The sequence below is a fragment of the Diceros bicornis genome, chromosome 1, assembly GCF_020826845.1.
Source record: "Diceros bicornis minor isolate mBicDic1 chromosome 1, mDicBic1.mat.cur, whole genome shotgun sequence".
In the NCBI taxonomy this organism is placed as follows: domain Eukaryota; kingdom Metazoa; phylum Chordata; class Mammalia; order Perissodactyla; family Rhinocerotidae; genus Diceros; species Diceros bicornis.
In genome coordinates this window covers 82,785,419-82,805,005 of record NC_080740.1, presented here as the reverse complement: position 1 = coordinate 82,805,005, position 19,587 = coordinate 82,785,419, and the positions used below count along the sequence as shown (strand labels likewise).

The window sequence follows — 19,587 nt, the reverse complement described above, 5'->3', positions numbered from 1 at the left end:
AATTTCTACCCAAGAAGAGAAGACCAAGTACGCACAGTCCTGATCTGACCAATTTGTCATGACAGTAATGTTACATTCACCCTTTGGCACCTTCCCCGGTGCCTCCACAGGCCTTACAGTTCGCAAACTCGACTTTCTTCAAGCCAGTGGCTGAGGGGAAGCGGTCAGACGTCGGGGCATATGTGTGCAGGACGCAGGCCCTGGGGAAACAAGGGTGGAGCAGGTGGACGAACAGCTTGGAGGAGACTCTCTTACCCGCTTCATCCGGACGCTGCGCCGCTCCAAGGAGTTTCGAACAAAAGGTGGCTTCTTGGACAGCGTGGAGCTGTCGCTATCACTCCGGTTCAGCTGCAAGAGAAAAGTCATGGGAAGTTAATTAAGCTCCGACTGCATCTGGAAGGCGCACCAGGGCCAGGAGGGTGGCGGGGCTCCCCCGCTCTGCGCAGTCCTTCCTCTCCTCGTGCAAACACCTGGAGTTTCCGTTCCCTGGGGGCTGCAGGAGGCAGGTGTCATGCCGACCTTCCTTTTCTTTCTAGACGAACATTCATTGAGCACCTACTCTGCATGATGCATGCTACGTGCTATACGCCCGATAACTCAGGTAATCCGTCCTACAACCCCACAGGCTAGGAGCGTCGCCATTTTACACATGAGGAAACAGACGCTCAGGGGCTACAAAATTTGCCCAAGGTTGGTGAACTGGTAGCAGCACAGTGGGGTTGACACTAGACAGTGTGACTGCCCGCTAGACCTACTACACCAAAGCCTGTTTGCATCGACTCTTCCCTGTTGCCCAGAGCCCATCTTTATGGCTCAAATGGAGCCACTGTCAAGACTGACACATATATAAAAAGCAGCCCAAAGGCAAAGCCTCAGGGACCTTGGAGAAGATGGGGCAGACAGAGTCTGTGAGGGCTGCTGATCACAGCTCTCCCCTCCTCAGAACCCCTTGAATCCCTTATTATAATCACCCTCTCCGGAGGGCTAATATTCCTCATCCAGGCCAGAGGTCAGGGCTGCAGGCCAGGTGGGATGCTTTTCTACTGAGAATGAGTGCCCCCACAGAGGGGGTCCGGAGTGGGAGGTTGGGATGACGGCACATCCAGGAGGTGGGTGTGGGGTGGGGGCTTCTTTCCCAGGTCATATTTCCAAGTCAGTGGATCACCACAGGCTGAGGCTACAGAGCCTGTTTGTTCTGGCAGCTGTCAGCTCACTGCTGCAGGTCTCGCCTGAGAAACTGTTCATGGCGTCATTTTGTGGTTATTAATAATTATTAGTGATAATGATATTAATAGTCCTGCTATGTTGACCAACACCGTAACCCAGGGATGTAACTGATGCAATAGCTACTGTGCTAGGCAGTCTCAACCAGAACCAGAAACAAAATAATAGTAACAGTAAAAATAATCATGTGGATGGAGCACCTACTCTGTGCCATGTGCTTTATCGACAGTTTCACTTAACCCTTAAACAATCCTAACAGAGGGAACTGAGGCCCAGAGAGACTAGGATGCTTTTACAAGGCACAAAGCTGGGAAGTGTCAGAACAAGAGTTCAAGGCCCAGTCTGTTTGACTCCAGGACCATGTCCTCTCCTGGCCCCCAGGATGCATAAAGGGCCCAGAGATGAAGCTAATACACAGATGGAGGGTCGGCCATCTTGACTGGGGTGGATTCATACAAAAGGACTGGTTGGATAGATCCCAGAAGGGGCACTCACGGGATATGCGTCATACCAACAAGAAATATGTATCAGGACAATTGATCCTTAAGTCATAGTTGTTTTTGTGTTAAAGACCATGTTATAAAAGAGCAATGAAAGCTACATTAAGTCCTTGAACTTAGTGTTTTTTTATGTGAAGATACGTTAATGCATTTAATCTTAGACATGGTAGAGAATATTGTTGCCTTGTTATTATTTCCATTTAACAGCTAGGGAAACTGAGGCAGAGAGCAGTATGAAAGCTACAATAAGTCCTTGGACTTAACTTTTTCTTATATAAAATATTTTAATGCATTTAATCTCAAACATGGTAGAGAATGTTATTGCTTTGTTATTATCTCCAAGTAATGTGAGGGAAACTGAGGAAGAGAGAGGTGAAATAATTGAAAGTCACAGGGAGCTAGTTCAGGAATGAGAATTTTAGGACTGCATTCATAAGGTCGAAGTGAGCCACCCACAATAAATGACAGCACTGCTGATAAACACCTATATGGTGAAGACACAGGGATGGTGAAGAGCTGTAGGGAGTCTAATGCTAAGTCCCTACCCTCAGAGATTTAAAGTTCAGTGGAGCCCCAAGCCAGGGAAACTGACCAGTGACACAGGCCATGCTGAAGACCAGAGAAGGGGGACGCCCAGCGGAGGGCACCTGGTGTGCAGAGGTGTGGCATCAGGCCAGTAGAAGGAATACTCTTATGTAGCCTGGAGGAGGGCAAAGAAGCTTCAGGACGTGGCTTTGAATAATAGAAAGGCTGTGGGCTCTGGAGTCAGACCCCTGGCTTTGCACTGAGTAGCTGTGTGACCTAGAGCCAAGTGCTCTGACGTTCTGGGTGTCAGTTTCAGCATCTGTGAAATGGGGTTAATACAAATTGCCTTGCAGGGTTGTTTGTGAGATTAGATGAAACAGAAAATGTGTGGTTTTTTTGGGGAGGAGGGGGTTGCTGATTGGTATTTGAAACTCTATCCAATGGGTGTAGAAGTCCCCACCTCATGGCTCTTGGTAGGAGACTAAGGCCACCTCCCACTAACAAAGCTGAAAGTACCAGAGTCTTGCTTTCATGGCCTCTCCTGCAGCTAGGGGTAGGCACAGGACTAGATTCTGCCAACTGGATGCAAATCCCTCAGGCTCTGAATCATGACCTGGTTAGTTGGACCTAATTCTCTGTCACCGTGCCTTTGGGATTTAACCAGCCCACTCTCTTTTGTTCCATGAGCATGCCATGTTTGTTGGGATCTCAGGGAGAAGCCATTAGTAGAGCAGTGGCAGCAGCAGCAGCAACAATAACTTCAGTGGCCTCCTGCAGTGGCAGAGTCCAGTGGAGGCATCAGGGTTGAACTCCAGGGCAGCAGTGGGGCCAGTGGGGGCCACATTCTACAGCAGCATGGCAGCGTCCTCACCTGATTGGTTTTGTGGTATGATTTTGGCTGCGTCTGGCCCTCCTTCTACCTACCTGATTTCTGAGGCTGGTTCTAGAGCCTTCCAATGGATATGTGAAGGAAACTACTCAGTTTCCTTTCCAAAAATTTCTTTCCTGCATATACAGTATTGCTAGGAGTCTGTTTCTGCTGCTTGCTAGTAAGAACTCTGACTGGTACAGGACTACTAGGAAGCGGAGCGCTGTAAGTCATGGACTAGAAAACTTGGAGCTGGCTGTGTAGTAGAGGTATGAGGGGGCACAGACAGACCCCAATATCCTCTGTTGGGAATTTGGTAATGCTCATTTTGTGGGTACAAAACAGAGGGTTAAATTGTTACCTGTTTTATCTTGGGAGACAGAATGCATGCCTACAGAGTTTTAGAGGAAATGATAGAAAAAAATTCAGGATGTGGTACCACTGGCTACTCGTTGTAGCCTTCTGTAAGATTCTACAAAAGGAAGAGATAGGCTTGGGCTGAAGTGCAGTCAGAAAGCAAAGACGGAAGAATACATGGCTCTGCTAAGAAAGGCCCTTTCTGCCTGTGGCATGTGATCCACGCTGACTGCACATTTCTTACTTTGTAGCCTTGCAGGGTTGGAAATTGGTCCAGATAGTAAAATATGGGAGGGGTCTAGTGTAGTGCTAGGCGTGTTATAGATGCTTAATGACTGGGACTGGAGCTCCATGTTACTCGAGGATGCCACTTCTGGGAGAGGGCTACTTAAAGTGAATCCATAAACAAGGAACCAGGATTTTGTAGCAAATATTGGGGAAAAAAGTTTGAATCTTTAGTTGGAGAAGAGAAACACTTTACAAAGTTATATTTTATATCTTCCATTTAACAAAATTACAACTGCATTCTAAACCTGATGAAAAAGAAAGAATTAAATGCTAATTTCTTTTGGTGTGATTTTTCTGACGAGTGACATTCTTCACTTTGTGTTTGATTTCCACTGCATGTTCATAAACACGGTAACTTTGCCAAAAACAGAGGGTTTTATCCATTGTCCTAAGGGCTTTTCTAAATCCTTCAAATCATTCACATTTGAAACACAGATTGGATTTTTCTCTTCTTCAGCTGTGAATTGGCTTAATTGCAGGATTCTTCACCTGTGATTCAGGAATTCCTCAACATCAAAATCACATTCAATGACTTCAGGAAACGCTGTACCTTTTGCAAGATATACAGCCAACGTGCATTGTGCCTGTGTTGTCTTTTCAGACGCCTACAGGCTCAAAGGATTAGCTAGAGACTTGACACAGAAGGGAGGGATTTATGTCATTTCTGGCAGGGACTGTAGGGAATGTTTTTTGGGGACTTAATTTGATAAGTAGCCAGTAAAATTAGCGAAATTTTCATGTTATGAAGAAATTAGCTTCTCTATGCAATCTTATAACTGTAAACCTTGGATACTGAATATTACATATAGAGAACCTCTCTCAATATCTCCCTCTCCACCCAACTAAATGACAATAGACAGGTAAGTGGCAGGTTGATGATGTGGGGTGGGTTCCACGGACTCTGCTGTGACGGCTTACTGGACTATTTGGCAGGAAGGTTCTGTTTATGCTTCTAGTTACTGTTCAGTGGTTCCGTATGGCGGAGGTTAAGAAAGGATGTTGACACATCACTTGGGCCCCGGACTCAGGTACGGTGTGCACATGTCTTACCTGTGCCACCCCTGAGGAAAATCAGGAACAGGGTCTGGTTCTGTAGCCTCAGCAACCAGCACGACCCTTCAGACTTTGTACTTGCTCCAACTTTCCATTTAGAGAATGAAGGAAGTGGGCCAGCTGAGGAAGGGCACACGAATTGGATAGCAAGGTAAGGGTGTCCTACTGCAGCGCCTCTAAACTCCAGCAGGGCCTGCAAGAGCAGGCCAGCAACTGAAATAGGTAGAGGGCCAGGTGAACTTGAAAGCCCCCTGCCCACCAATCATCTCTGGGCAGCTGCCCCCACTGCTCAGCTCCAGCCAATCGTTGCCATGAGAGAACGCGCGGTCTGTAGCACCAGATGTCCCTTTTTTCAAGAGAAACTGGAATTTTATGTGAAACCTCTCCATTTTAATTTTATTTTTAATTGTCTTTCCTAAGTTTTCAACGTTAGTGACAAATTCAATTAAAAAAACCCTGCGACTAAATAACACAGGTCTGTTGCCATTTTGCAACCTCAGGCTGCACGCTGGAATCGCCCTGGAGGTGGGGAAGAATGCCCGCTCAGGGGCAGTGAGGGGTCAGTCTGATCTCAGCAAGTGGTCGTGTGGGAGGGAAGGGCAGGATGCAAAGAAGGAGGGGAGAGTTGGGGGAACTATAATAACATCGGCCATGTACTGGATATTGAGCCTTTCTCATACTTCATCTAATTCAATCCTTAAAACACCCCTCTGAAGTCGGTCTATTAACTGCACATGAGGCGGGGTGTTCACCTGCCCAAGGATGCTCAACAATGTGAGAGTAACTGGGATTTGCACCCAGAACTGTGTGAGGCCAAAGGCTCTCGGCTGCCCCGTGGGAAGCAGGTGCTCTGCGAGGAGGAAAGCACCACATGTTGGCTTACCCGGCACACGTACTGGCTCTGGGGTCCTGGGGAGAAGGTCTTAGAGCGGATGATGGTGCTCCCCCGAAGAAATGGCCCTGAGGATGGCGTGCCCACCCGCCGGTCTTTGGGCCGCACCACTGTGGGAGATGGGGTCGGGGTCTCTGTGTTGGTCTCTTTGTCCACCTAAGGAAAACGTCACAGCTTTGAGGCCACCAGTATCCAGAGTCTCAGCCACCCACTCCCAGATTCATGAGGAAGACTCCTCAGCTCTTCCCCACTCCTGTCACCTTGCCTTTGGCCCACAGACACAGCTAGGGGCTTCCTCGGCCCCAGCCCTGCCCAGCCAGGATGGCACCCAAGGCCTGGGCGCTGGCCCTCATTCCTCTCTGATACCTGTGGTTGTGGCTAGTGGGAGCATATTCAGTCACCAAACAAGCTCATGTGAGCAGCTGAGGTACCTCAAGCACCGATGTCCTGGACTTCACACCCTGAAGACTTAGGTGCCAGCAGCATTTTGACAAAGCCACACCCAAGGCCTCCACTGCTCCAGCCACAAACTGCAGAGGCTTTGAATTATGGATGCAACCAGCAAATCTTGTTTTGTAAACTAGGGGATCAGGTTTTCTCCTGTCCTTGCACAGTAGTCACCAGTAAAATATAAACAAGAATACCTAAATGCAGGGCCACTGTGAGCCTAAATAGTGCCTCTGTGTAATTTTGAAAAAGGTGCCCCCTTTGGCTGGAGAAACTGCACAAAGACTTCCCCTTGGTGTGGAGCCACTGGAAGGCAGCCCCAGGTTCTTCTCCAGCCCCTCTTGGCAAGGCACCTTTGTGCAGTGCACAACCTGCAGCTCCACCCCCAGGTACCCTTTTCAGACACTATGGGGTGCTGTTTCCAGGAGTCCTGCAGGTGGAAAGAACACAGAGCTCTCTGTAGATACCAGGTAACCTGAGCGCAGCAGGGAAGCAGGAGGCGAGGGGCACTTTACTGGACTCCCCTTTCCTATTGCACTTTGGACAGACCCAAATGAAAAAATGCATCCCTTCAAAACCTCAGAACCCATCTGCTAGGTTGCTCTTATTGTGTCCACTTTAGAGAGGAGGAAAGGAAGGCTCGAGAGGGATGAAGTCGTCTGCCTGAGACCACACAGAGGGAGCAGCAGGGCCAGGATGTGCACCCAGACCCACCTGATTACAAAGCTGGAGGCCTCTCCAGAGAAACAGGGGAGGTGCAGAGGGCGGGAGAGATGAGGGTGGGAGTCAGCCGCTCCTGGTTTACTATCACTGAAATGACCCGAAGTATAGGGGGGACATCCGTCCCCTGATGCTGAAGGATGAGACCCGGCCCTGAGCCTTTTCTGAGGGCCCAGGCTCAAGGACGGAGGGCTGTTTCCCCAACACAGCCCTTCCCATCTCCCTGGCCCTCCCTACCTTTGATGCTGGGCACTCGACCGTGTCTGGTGAGGCTTTCTCAGCGAAAATGTCCTCATCTCCCTCCTCCGCCTCTCCCTCCTCCTCCTCCTCATCCACTGCTGCCTCGTTCTCGCTGGCCTCCTCCTCGTACCTCCTGTGAGGACAGAGCACTTTGGTTACCCACCAGGGACCACACTGATCTGCTCACTGGCCTTTAAGTGCTTCCAGGGCAGGGCTTCTGAGCCTTTTCAGGATTGAGGACACATTTTTGAAAAAACAACAAAAACCAATTTTAGTGAGGTATAATTTACAGACAACAAAATGCATTTTCAGTGTTGAGTTTGATCAGTTTTGACCAATGTATTCCCCTGTGTAATCACTACACACTCAAGATATAGAACATTCCATTACCCTGAAAGGTTTCCTCTACCCTTTCCCAGTTAATCTCCCCCAACTGACGGGCTTTCTCTCACTACAGGTTAGATCTGATTTTTCCAGCATTTCATATAAAAGGAAGGGGACAGTATATGCTCTTTTGTCTCTGGCTTCATATTCTCTCAGCATGAATTCTGAGATTCATCCATGTTGGTGCATGTATCAATAGTTCACTCCTTTTTATTGCTAATATTCCATTTGGAGTAATATCCATTGGATGGATAGACCAAAATTTGTTTAGCTATTCATTGGGTGATGAATATTTGGATTGTTTCCATTTCTTACCAAGTATGAATAAAGCTTCTATGGACATTCACCTACAAGTCTGTGTAAATATAGGTTTTCATTTCTCTTGGATATTGTATTAGTTTGCTAGGGCTGCCAAAACAATACTATAGACTGGGTGGCTTAAACAATAGAAATTTATTTCTCGTACTTCTGGAGGCTAACAGTCCAAGACTGAGGTGTAGGCAGATCTTCTTTCCTCTGAGGCCTCTCTCTGTGGCTTGCAGGTGGCTGCTTTCTCACTATGTCCTCACATGGCCTTCCCTCTGTGTGCGTATCCCTGGCGTCTCTGTGTGTCCCAAGTTCCTCTTCTTACGAGGATACCAGTCACATTGGATTAGGTCCCACCCTAACTTAATGGCCTCATGTTAACTTAATCATCTCTTTGAAAGCCCTATCTCTAAATATAGTCACATTCTGAGGTACTGGGGTCAGAGCGTCAACATGTGGATTTTGTAGGGGACACAATTCAGACAACAGATACATACCTATGAGTAGAATTCCTGGGTCATATGGTAAATATAAGCTTGTCCTTTAAAAAACTGACAAACTGGTTTTCCAAGGTGGTTATGCCATTTTACACTCCCACCAGCAATGTCATGAGAATCCCAGTTCCTCATCTATACTTGGTGTTGTCAGTCCTTTAAATGTAGTCATTCTACTGAGTGTGTACTCACACCTCACTGTGGTTTTAATCTGCACTTTCCTGTTGAGAATCTTTTCATACATTTATTGACCATTCATATATTTTCTTTTGCAAAGTGTCTGTTAGAATCTTTAGCCTATTTAAAAATTGGGTTGCCTTTTTATTATTGAGTTGCAAGAGTTCATTATATATTCTGGATATGAATCCTTTGCAAATATTTTCTCCAAGTCTGTGGCTTGCCTTTTCATTTTCTAATGGTGTCTTCCAAAGAACAGAAGCTTTTGATTGTGATAAAGTCCAATTTTTCAATTTTTTTCTTTTATAGTTTGTGCTTTTCATGTTCTATCTAAGAAATCTTTGCCTACCCCAAGTTGCAAACAATTTCTCTTATATTTTCTTTAAGGTTTTTATAGTTTCAGCTTTTATGTTTAGCTCTATGATCCATTTCAGATTAATTTGTGCACATGATGCTCAATGTTTATTTTTTTATATGGATACCTAGTGGTGTTCCAGTACTATATGTTGAAGAGACTTTACTTTTGGTAATATTCTTCATAATTACCCTTTCCCCTCGGACTCTAGGGTTGGAAGGATTTGGTGTGACAAATGGACTGCATTTGTTAATTAGAAATTTATCTCTATTCTTATCTTTACTTCTGAAAGACATACATAACCGCCAGCTTCTGATCAGCATGAGACAGTGTTACCACACTGAGCCAGAGGAATTCCAGGCCAAAGCAGAGAACCTGACATCTAGTTAGCTGGCTCAGGGAGACTGTGGCTAAACATAAAGTCTCCCTTAGGATTTTCCCAGTAGGGAGAGTAGATCTTAGATTTCCACGCCCAGCCCCATGATTAAACGCCCCCTGCACTTGGATGGGGACTAGTGATATGGAGGGGCCTTTGCTCTCCCTCCTTTGCCCCCACAGCCTGTCTACTCATAAACGAGCCATTAAACATGGGAACACGCAAGGAGCACCTCCCTAAGAATTCTGCAGACGCCACGTTAACCACCCTTTATTGAGGGCCTAATAAGCTCTAGGGGCTATGCTAAAGGCTGTACAACACTGAAAGCGATTACTGTCTCCATTTCACAGATTTAAAAGCTGAGGATCAGAGAGCTGACAAGGCTTGTCCAGTGTCACAGGCTGCTAAGTGGTGGAGCCAGGTTTCCAACCCAAGTTTGTCGAACTCCACTAAGCGCTCAACCACTACGGAAATCTCTTCTTTTTGACTGTGAATCTAAATATTTTCAGAAAGGAAAAAAAAAATCTCAATTGTAAAGTGAAAAATCATTAAAATAGACATCATCATTTCACCCTTTGGAGTGGCAAAAAAAAAATATCTGACAATATCAAGTGCTGGTGAAGGTAGGAGAAATAGGCATATCTCTGCGGGGAGTATAAATTAGAGCAGCCAATTTACACTCTGAAGTCAATTTAGCAGAATCTGTTAAAATAAAAAATGTACATTTTCTTGATTAAGTACTATAGTTCGATTATACTGAGTGTCGGAGAGGGTATAGGTTTAGGGGCACTCTTAGTCGTTGCTGGTGGGAGCATTTACTAGACAGTCTTACGTGAGAACTATTTTGCAATGTCTATCAAAGTGTGCAACAGCCATGCCCTGGACCCAGCAATACCACTTCCCAAGATCTGCCCTAGACAAATATACACAAGGAGGCAAGTATGAGGATTTTCACTCTAGCATTGTTTGAGAGTATATCCTCCTATATTTTCTAATGCTCTTAGAGTTTTGTTTTGCATGTGGATCTAAAAGAAAATCCAGTCTTCTGATTATATGCACAAAAGAGACTTAAACAAATAAAAGGAGGGAGTAACAATGGCACCCTGGGCCTCGGGTGCTGAGGGAGAAGAAGTATAAATCAGAACAGAGGGCCTGTCTGTTGGAGACCTCCACACATGACTCCAGAGCTGAGCAGGCACAGCAAAGCTAGTTAACATTCCAGGACTGAAAGAAGCCTCCAGTCTGGGGGGAGGGGGGCTGCAGATGGATTTACCCCAATACAGCAGCTCCGGGATTCCCAGCCTTCTTTGTAAGTCAGTGTCTAGGGAAGTCTGAATGGCAAGGGGTGAGGAGAGAGGGGGCCACAAGGGGAGAGAGGACAGAAGGCGGTTGCTAGGAGACGGCGTGAAAAGTCTCAACACAAGCTTGGAATCTGGCGGAAACCACTGATCTCATGCCAGGGTTTGGGAAGACAGGTCCTGGGCCTATTTCCGGCATCAGACCTTTGCCTGTGTGAACCACAGCCCAGCCCAGCCCAGCCCAGCCCAGCAGTGTGCCTGAGAGATGGAAAGAGATGGAGAGGAGGAGAGAGAGGGAAGGAGGGAAAGAAAGGGAGACAGAGAAAAATTGAGACAATTTAGAGAGAAGTCTAAAACAAATGAACATACAAAAATTCAGGAACCTTGCTATACTCTTTATCACATGGAGAAATAGGACAGAGCACAAGATGGGTCTGCCATGGGCCAAATCCAGCCCACTGCCTATTTTGGACAGTCCAAGATATGAATGGTTTTTATATCTTTAAATGGCTGAAAAAGAAATCAAAAGGAGAATGATATTTCATGACATGTACAAACTATTCGAAGTTCAAATTTGTGTCCGTAACTGAAGTTTCAGTGGCAGAAGCACGGTGGTTTGGTGTATGTGCTGTCTACGGCCGCTTTTACACCACAAGAGCAGAGTTGCAACAGAATCTGTATGTCCCACAAAGTAGGCAACCCTCACTACCTAGCCATTTCCAGAAAACATTTGCCAACCCCTGGAGTAAACAATATTATGAAAACATTCCTTTTGAGACCAAATAATATAATTTGGGGCTGTCACAGAACAATACAGAAGAGTTATTGAGTGCTTCTTTTGGGTCAAGGTGTGTGTTGAGTGCTTATCATGCATGATTTTATTGAGTCTACAAAATACCCTATATGATGTAGTGGCTATTTTTTAAATCTGTATTTCACAGATGGGGAAATGGAGGTTTAGAGCCATGGTTCTCAGCCCAGGTTGCACATTAGAATCACCCAGGGAGCTTTTAAAACTTACTGATGCTCAGCCTCACCCAGACCTAGGATCCCACAGGAAGCTGGCTGAGGGAGACTCTGAGTCTGTATCTATCTGAATTCAAAGCACACACACTTACGCCCAATTATATTTCCTTCCAAATGGCAAGATTCGTAGGCTGTGGTCATTTTCCAGATGGGATTTGCCCTCTCCCTTTCCAACTGGTAGTTAGCAATGTTCCTTCTTGTTTTCCTAATAATAATTTCTACCATCTATTGAGTGTCTACTACGAGCTTTGTACTTTCTCTTCATATCCTTTTGGATAATGCTACACAGTCAGTGTGATGTCCCCATTTTCCAGCTGAGGATCAGACAAGGTCAGAATGACTTGCCTGAAAGTGGCTGCCCTTGAGGTGGAGGGCAGTGACCGGCAGGAAGCACGTGTGGCTTCTGGACAGCTGGTAATGCTCTGCTCCTTGATTTGGGTAGTTTGGTTTCTGAAAATTCCCTGAGCTGTAGACCAAGTGAACTACTCTGTATATTATACCACAATAAAAAGTTAAAAAATGCTTTGCTTAAGGTTACAGAGAAATGATGAACCTAGGATTTGAACCCTAGTCTACATCACTGTTTCCTAAAGTGTGTGATGAGACCTTTCCGTCGGTATACAAGGGACTAAGAGCACTGGATCACACGTGAGAAAGGGTGTCTCTGTTCAACTCTCCTTCAGACCTTTGGTTACATCAAGGAGGAGACTCCCTTTGGCAGTAGCATGTCTTCAATGTTGCTGAAACACTTACTAACCTTCCTTTTTACCAATGGGAGAGAAGACCTCAGGCTTAGAACCTTAGCAAGCCATATATCCAGCTAGACTTTAATACTCTTGTTTGATTTTCATTACATTTAATTTTCCACAGTTACCTTCTGAGGCAGACTTGGCTCATGGCCTACCCAATATCCATTCCCACTTTCTTTCTTAGTAACAGAACCCTGATTTTTGTACCAGCTAACAGACCTCATTTCCCAGCCTCCCTTGCAGTTAGGTAGGCCAAATAGCTAAGCTCAGCCAATGAGAAGCAAGTAGAAATTGCTGGGCGGGTCTTTCAGGAACATTCCTTGGTTCAAGGGTACATAGGTACACTCTTTTATCTTTCCTCTTTCTTGATGCCTACCTGATGGCTGGTGTCTCAGCAGCTATTTTGGGCTATAAAGCAGCCTTGATGATGGAGGTCACATAGCAAGGACAGAAGAGCAGAATGAAAGCAGCAGCCTGGGTTCCCAGTAGCATCATGAAGCTGACAGATGAGCCTTGGATTGCTTTTTCTTATTCTTCTTTTTAAGTAACAAAGAAATAAACTTCTATCTTATTTAAGCCTATTATTTTGCTCTCCATTCCTAGCAGTCAAATGCAATTCCTTATTGAGGAATCTTCAACTTATGGCAAATTATACTTATTTTCCACTTACAGTAATATAAAACTTAAAAAAATTTTTTTAACCAAAATAAATGTAAGTGCATCAAGACAAACACTAATAGCAGATGTGAACTGGCACGAGTGATTCAGGGAACACAAAATAACCACCTAGGAAGGGACTTTGGGAACCACAGTACTAGGCTATCTACTGCCTTACTGCCTGTAGAGAACCCATGAGGAGAGAGGTTCTCAGTTTTCCTAGGGGAACACTTCTCTTGGTTGCCCTGGTGTTTGGGGAGCTCATCCCTGATCTCAGGTCCAAGTCAGGTCAGTTCCCGAGGCCCAAGGGAGCCCTCTCTTACCAGCTGTCTTCCAGGGTATGAGTGCTGCTCCTTCCCTCCTGCCTCTTCTCTAGCTCCACTGCTGTCTGTTCCAACAGGGCAGACACAGCATCCTGTAGGGACAAAGGCTGATGGGTTCCTCTGTGCGCCATGAAAAGACCCAGAGCTTCTTAGAGTGTGACCCTCCCGGTGAACTGAGGGTAAAACTGAAGACCAGAGTAGGTAAGCATCTTGCCCCAAGGCACTTAAAAATTGGAAATATAGTCCTTAGTTCTTCTAACTGGCAGTTCTCCTGAGAATAACCCCTGTATGAATCGACAGCGTTTTGGAAGGCAACCAGGTTTAGTAGTTGAGTAAGACAGGATTATAGGTCTCTGGCCGTTAAGGCGATCACAGTGTAGTCAAGGACACCATCACATGAACCATCAATAATAAAACAATGTGAGAAGGACTATGCGAGAGGTAAGTGTCGGATGTTCGGGAACAAAGGAGTGGCAGCGAAGCCAGCTTGGGGGGTTGCATTCAGGGAAGGCTTCCTGGAGGAACAACATCTATACTGAATGGTGTCTACAGTGAGGAAGCCTGGGTGACTTGAGGAAATTATTTAACTTCTCGGAGACTCAGTCTAATAACTACTACAAAGGGTTGTTACGAAGGTGAATTGAGAATATATATAAGAAGTTGCAGAAGAGCACCTAGGACATAACTGGTATTCAGTAAATGGCAGCTAATAGTAAAGCAAAAACTGATCTTGTCATTTTCTGAGCACATGGTCAATTTGCAAATACCCTTGGTCGTGTGGGCCAGAGCTGAATAATTCCTGTAATTTTCTTTTGGGGAAGGAAAGAGGGAACTAAACTCAACTGAAGGTTTGGTATATGCCAGGCACTGCAACAGATGGCTTACGTGTGGCATCCTATTTAATCTTTACAGCCATCCTGATGGATAGAGATTATGACTATTCTCTTGAGAAATGGAAATGAGGAAACTAATGTTCCTAAGGTTGACGTTACTTACCCAAGAATATGCTCTAGAAAGTAGAGAAGTCTGTTTTCAAGACCTTTGCCAGCTCACTGTCGCCTTTTTTGAGTGAGGGAGACCTGGGTTTGAGACCTGGGTTTGCTGCTTATTGGACATATGTCCTCAGGTAACCTTTCTGAGCCTTGGTAAACTGCACTTAATAAACAAGACAGTGCCTGACACAAAAGGAAGTGCAGAAAATGACGACGATGACGGAAAAGGAGGAGGAGGAGAAGATAGATTTAATCTTCACCCTCATCCTTACCTGTATGGACCTAGCCCATCCTCTCCACTGAAATTCTGGGCAGTGACTGTCCAAAGTAACCAAGCACTGACAGAGGGAAGAAGCACTTCCGAGAACTACAAGCCAACCTGAACCCCAGACGCTCTCTAGCGGGGATCCCACTAGGATTCCACACACTGAGACCCTCTATGTCCAGGGCAACTCCTCTGTTAGGTTGAGTTCTGGCCAGTCTACCTGGCCAGCGGATGTGGGCTTTCCAAGTGCAGAGAACAGTTTAAGGATATTTTAATAGGTTAAAGGGTATTGTACTAAGATGAATACATATTTTTTAACCAAAAATAAGCCAATGTAAGATTTTCAAGAAACTTAAAATAATAATGAAACAGATGCCATTTATCAAGCCCTTACCCAAGTGCCCAAGTGCTCTTTACATGTACTTCTTCAAAGCTTCATAACAACCTTTTTAAACTCAGATCAGACATGAAGAAATGGAGGCCCAGAGAGGTGAAATGATTGACCCCTAAGAAACACTCAGTCTTCTGACTGTCCTTCCCATGACTTCCGCCTGCCTCTCACATAAAGCCTCCACTATGGACCACTATACACATAGTAGGATCTCAATAAAAGTTCATTTTCTACCTTTCACAGGTTTCTCCTTCCATTTCATTCTTAAAAATTCGTGAATTAAGGCTTTCATCAGGCAAGTTACATTAGGTCAAGCAAAGGACAGAAGGAGAGAATACAAATGCAGAAGGGGGCGAGTTGCAGATTGGGGGCTATCCACCCCTTAGCAGAGGTCTCTCCTCCCCTATCCTCCTCTTCCTCTCTGCTCCCCTCCCCTCTGCTATGTTTCCTCCATCTCTGATGCCCAGCCATCTCCAGCTCTGGAAGAGCCTTTTCCTTCCGTTCATCCAGGTTGCCACACATGCAGGAGGATGGCGCAAACCTGTGGCCCAGCTCACCGTACTTTCAGGCCCTGGGGTGGGGGCCATGGCTCCCACTGGTTTGGGTTCCCTGCTCTGTTTCTTCAAGTATTTGTAGCTCAGGAGGTTGTACCAGCGAGTCGACCTCTCCCCAGACCGGCAGACCTCAGCCAGGCTGATCTGGGCGCCTCCCTGTTGAGGATGGGAAAAGGGAGAGTATCAGCAGGGCTGACAAGGAATTCTGGGGAATTTGGCTCCTGGAGAAAGTATGGAAAACATCCCTCCAGGTGAGATGGAAGCTTCCTGGGAGGAAGAAAGGGCTAGTAGTTAATCATTTCCAGTAATTCACTCATTCACTAACTTATTCATTCATTGGTTTACTCATTTGCTAAATCTTGATTGATCACCTATCATATATATATATATATATCTTTTTAATATGATTAAAAAAACATAAAATTTACCATCTTTTCCCTCCTAGTTTTACTGAAATATAATTGACATGTAACACTGTGTTAGTTTCAGGTGTACGACATAATGATTTGATATTTGTATATATTGCAAAATGATCACAATAAGTCTAGTTAACATCTATCACCATACATAGTTACAAAATTTTTTTTCTCGTGATGAGAACTTTTAAGATCTACTCTCTCTTGCAACTTTCAAATATGCAATACAGTATTATTAACTATAGTCACCATGCTGTTTCAAGACCTTGTTTTCAATTCTTTTGGATATGTATCCAGTTGTGAGATTGCTAGATCATGTGGTACTTCCATTTTTAATTTTTTGAGGAACGTCTATAATGTTTCCATAGCAGCTGCACCATTTTACAATCCCACCAATGGTGCATAAGGGTTCCAGTTTCTTCACGTCTTCCTCAATGCTCATTTTGGGTTTTTCTGTTTGTTTTTTTTAAACATCAGCCATCCTAATGAGTGTGAGGTATTATCTCATAGTTTTGATTTGCACTTCTCTGATGATTAGTAATGTTGAGCATCTTTTCATGTGCTTATTGGCCATTTGTATGTCACCTTTGGAGAAATCTCTATTCAAGTCATTTGCCCAGTTTTAAAATTGGGTTGATTTTTTTGTTATGGGTACCTATCCTATGCTAATCATACTAAGCACTAGGTTCTGTGTTAGTCCCAGGGATAAATGATGGTCTCCATCTCCTTGGAACCAACAGTCTTCCAAGGAACTCAGATATTGAGCAAGGAAGCAATAAAAAGTGAGGTGAAAAACTGCTATCATTTTTCCCCTATCAAATTTGCAAAGTCTAAAAAATTGACAACACACTGTTCGTGAGGCTATGGGAAAAGACAGTCTCTCACCTTGCCGGTGGGAATGTAAAACGGCAGAAACCTTATGGAAGGAATCTGGCAAAATCTAGCAAAAATACAGATGCCTTTTACTCTTTGACCAAGCGATCCTACTTGTAGGTATCTATACCACAGATACACCAACACAAGTACAAAATGTCCGATGAACAGAGATCTTCATTTTGGCCCTCTTCGTAATAGCAAAAGATTCTGAACACCTCAAAGGTCCAGCAACACGGGACTGGATGAATAAACTATAACATACCTATACAATGGAGTATTATGTAGCTATGTCTAAAAAATGAGAAAGATCTCTAGCTACTGAGGTGAGAGATCTCCAGGCCAGATTGTTAAGAGAAAAAAACTGCATAGTGTAGAACAGAATATATAGTATGCTACTCTTTGTATAAGAAATGGATAGAGGGATAAGAATATATATATTCTCTTTATATATACATATACATATTTTTTGCACCATATTTGAGGTGCAAGGGGCAAAGAACATGATCATATGTGCAACAAGAAATAATGCAAATATAAAGAGGAAACTATCCAAAGCAGTTACCTATAAAGGGTAGGTGATGGGATTGGGATGGAGAGGGCGGGGGGAGCAGGATTTCTCTTCAGTCAATCTTTTTATATGGTTTTTCTTTGAATCATGTAAATGGATTCCTTAAGATGAAAACAAACTACAACAAATCAGCCAAACTGAATATAACCTCACAGAGAGAAGATTTATTTCAAGTGACTTAACATTTTTACTGTATTTTTTACCATACATCCTTAGTAGAAAGAACTACAACATAATTTTAATCATTCCTCAGAGGTCTTATTATTTCAACATGTCCTCTTTTGAAGAGCTCTGATCAGGTTTGGGCTTAGTGCGTTCATTTCCCCAGACATACCCGTGGCTGTGCCAATGAGTGGTAGAAATACCACAAGCCAGTTTGCAAAGTGGGCCAGGAGCCAAGCGATGGCTAAGGTGGCACCTGGGACAGGAGGGGACTCTTCCATCCACCTGGGATCCTTTCTCCCCGTTTTCCTTCTATCAGGATCCACCAGAGCATGGCGTGGACGGTGCTGAGCCACTGTGCCGCTACAGGTAATTTCTAGGAGAACAGTTCTGAGTAGGTGAAGAAAACAACCCACGCTGACTCTTCACTTGCTCAGCCCCACCTTCCTCACCTGGAAGACGGGAAACAACTCCTACCTGCAGCGCTGTCGTGAGGACTAGGGTCAACTCAGGTATTACATGCCTGGCACACTTTAGGCACCAAGAATAAAGGTAAATATACACAAATATGTGTATATCACTCATTTATTAATTTAATAAATATTCTCTGAGCTCTGTGCAGACTCTGGAGCCACAGCAACATGTAAGACACGACCTACCCCCAAGGGGCTCAGAGTTCCCTGGGCAGACAGACGAATACATTGGATATTACCATTCAGAACATGCCAGGCCATGACTGAGGGGCAAGGGGGATGAACGCAATCACAGCTTTGGGATGTAACACTGCCATCAGATTATTGTCAATTCCAACACGACACACTGTTTCGGGCTGGCTCATAGGTGTTGATATGGTCTACCTTGGTGAACTGGTGCACTTGGAGGGCATTTACACATTCATTCATTCATTTATTCAACACACACACATTTGCCGAGTAGCCTCTATGTGCCAGGCACTGTTCTGAGTACTGGGGATATAGCAGGATTTAAGGCAGATAAAATCCTTATGAGCTTACATTCTGGGGGAATCCGATAAACAAATCAATAAGTAAACTCTACATTGTGTTTTGTTGAATCTGAGATGCCATCAGTTATAAAGCGTACTATTATTTCACGCACCACTAAGAAAAAAAAAATAGTTGCCAATTAAACAGCGACCTGCCATCTAGTATATATTGCATCTTGACTTCAGGGATGATATAATGTGAAAATAAGGTGTACCCTAACATCTATGATATAACGCAATATTAGGTGATGGAAAGTGCTGCAGAGAAAAATAATACGGGGAAAGGGGAGAGGAGGGAATAAGAAAGTGGAGAGGGGGATGCGATTTTAAACAGGGTGGAAGGAAGACCTCACTGAGAAGGTGACATTTGGGTCGAGCCCTGATAAGGCGAAGGAGCAAGCCTTGCCCATCAACATCTGGATAAGAGAATTCCAGTCAGAGGGGATGGCAAGTGTAAAGGCCGGGAGAGGGGAGCATGCTGGTGTATTCGAGGGGCACAAGGGGGCTGGAGGAACAGTCTGGGGGAGGAAATCAGAGAAAAAACAAGGGGCAGATCCTGGAGGGCTTTGGACCTGGCAAAGGACCCAGGTGCTGACTCTGGGGGAGACAGAAGCCATTGCTAGGTTTTAAGCAGAGGAGTGGCATGCACCGATTTGCAATTTAATAGGGTCACTCTGGCTACTGTGTTGAAAGAGATAAAGGGAGACCAGGACAGAGGCAGGGAGACCCAGCAGGAGATTGCTACAGCAATCCAGGCGAGAGATGAGAGTGGGTCAGGGCAGTGGTGAGAAGTGGTTGGAGTGTGGGGATCTTTTGAAGGTGCAGCTACCAGAAGGTTCCTGAAGGATTGGATGAAGGGTGTGAGAGGAAGAGAGGGGTCAAGGATGACCCTGTGGTCTCTGGCCTGGGCAAAAGAAGAATGAGGTTGCCGTCAGCTGCGACAGTGAAGACGCAGGAGGAAGGATCAAGGGCGTGCTTGTGGACAAGTTCATTTGAGATGCCTACTGGACACGCAAGAGAAGAAGTGGAACAGGCAGCGGACACATAATGTGGAGATGAGCGGGGAGGCCCAGGATAGAGCCATAAACTGAGGACGCTGTT

The 19,587-nt window shown here is 45.1% G+C and overlaps 1 protein-coding gene across 2 annotated transcripts in view; it reads right to left on the bottom strand.

The window, feature by feature from the left end:
- Positions 1-19,587, bottom strand: part of WWC1 (WW and C2 domain containing 1) — a 151,601-nt gene that overhangs the window by 7,445 nt on the left and 124,569 nt on the right. For both annotated transcript variants that reach the window (XM_058545580.1, XM_058545589.1), the window contains 5 exons: positions 15,465-15,617; positions 13,260-13,351; positions 7,112-7,247; positions 5,699-5,863; positions 256-348 (listed from right to left, as the gene is read on the bottom strand). In XM_058545580.1, the coding sequence (XP_058401563.1) occupies positions 256-348; positions 5,699-5,863; positions 7,112-7,247; positions 13,260-13,351; positions 15,465-15,617 (639 nt within the window). The remainder of the gene's footprint in view (positions 1-255; positions 349-5,698; positions 5,864-7,111; positions 7,248-13,259; positions 13,352-15,464; positions 15,618-19,587) is intronic.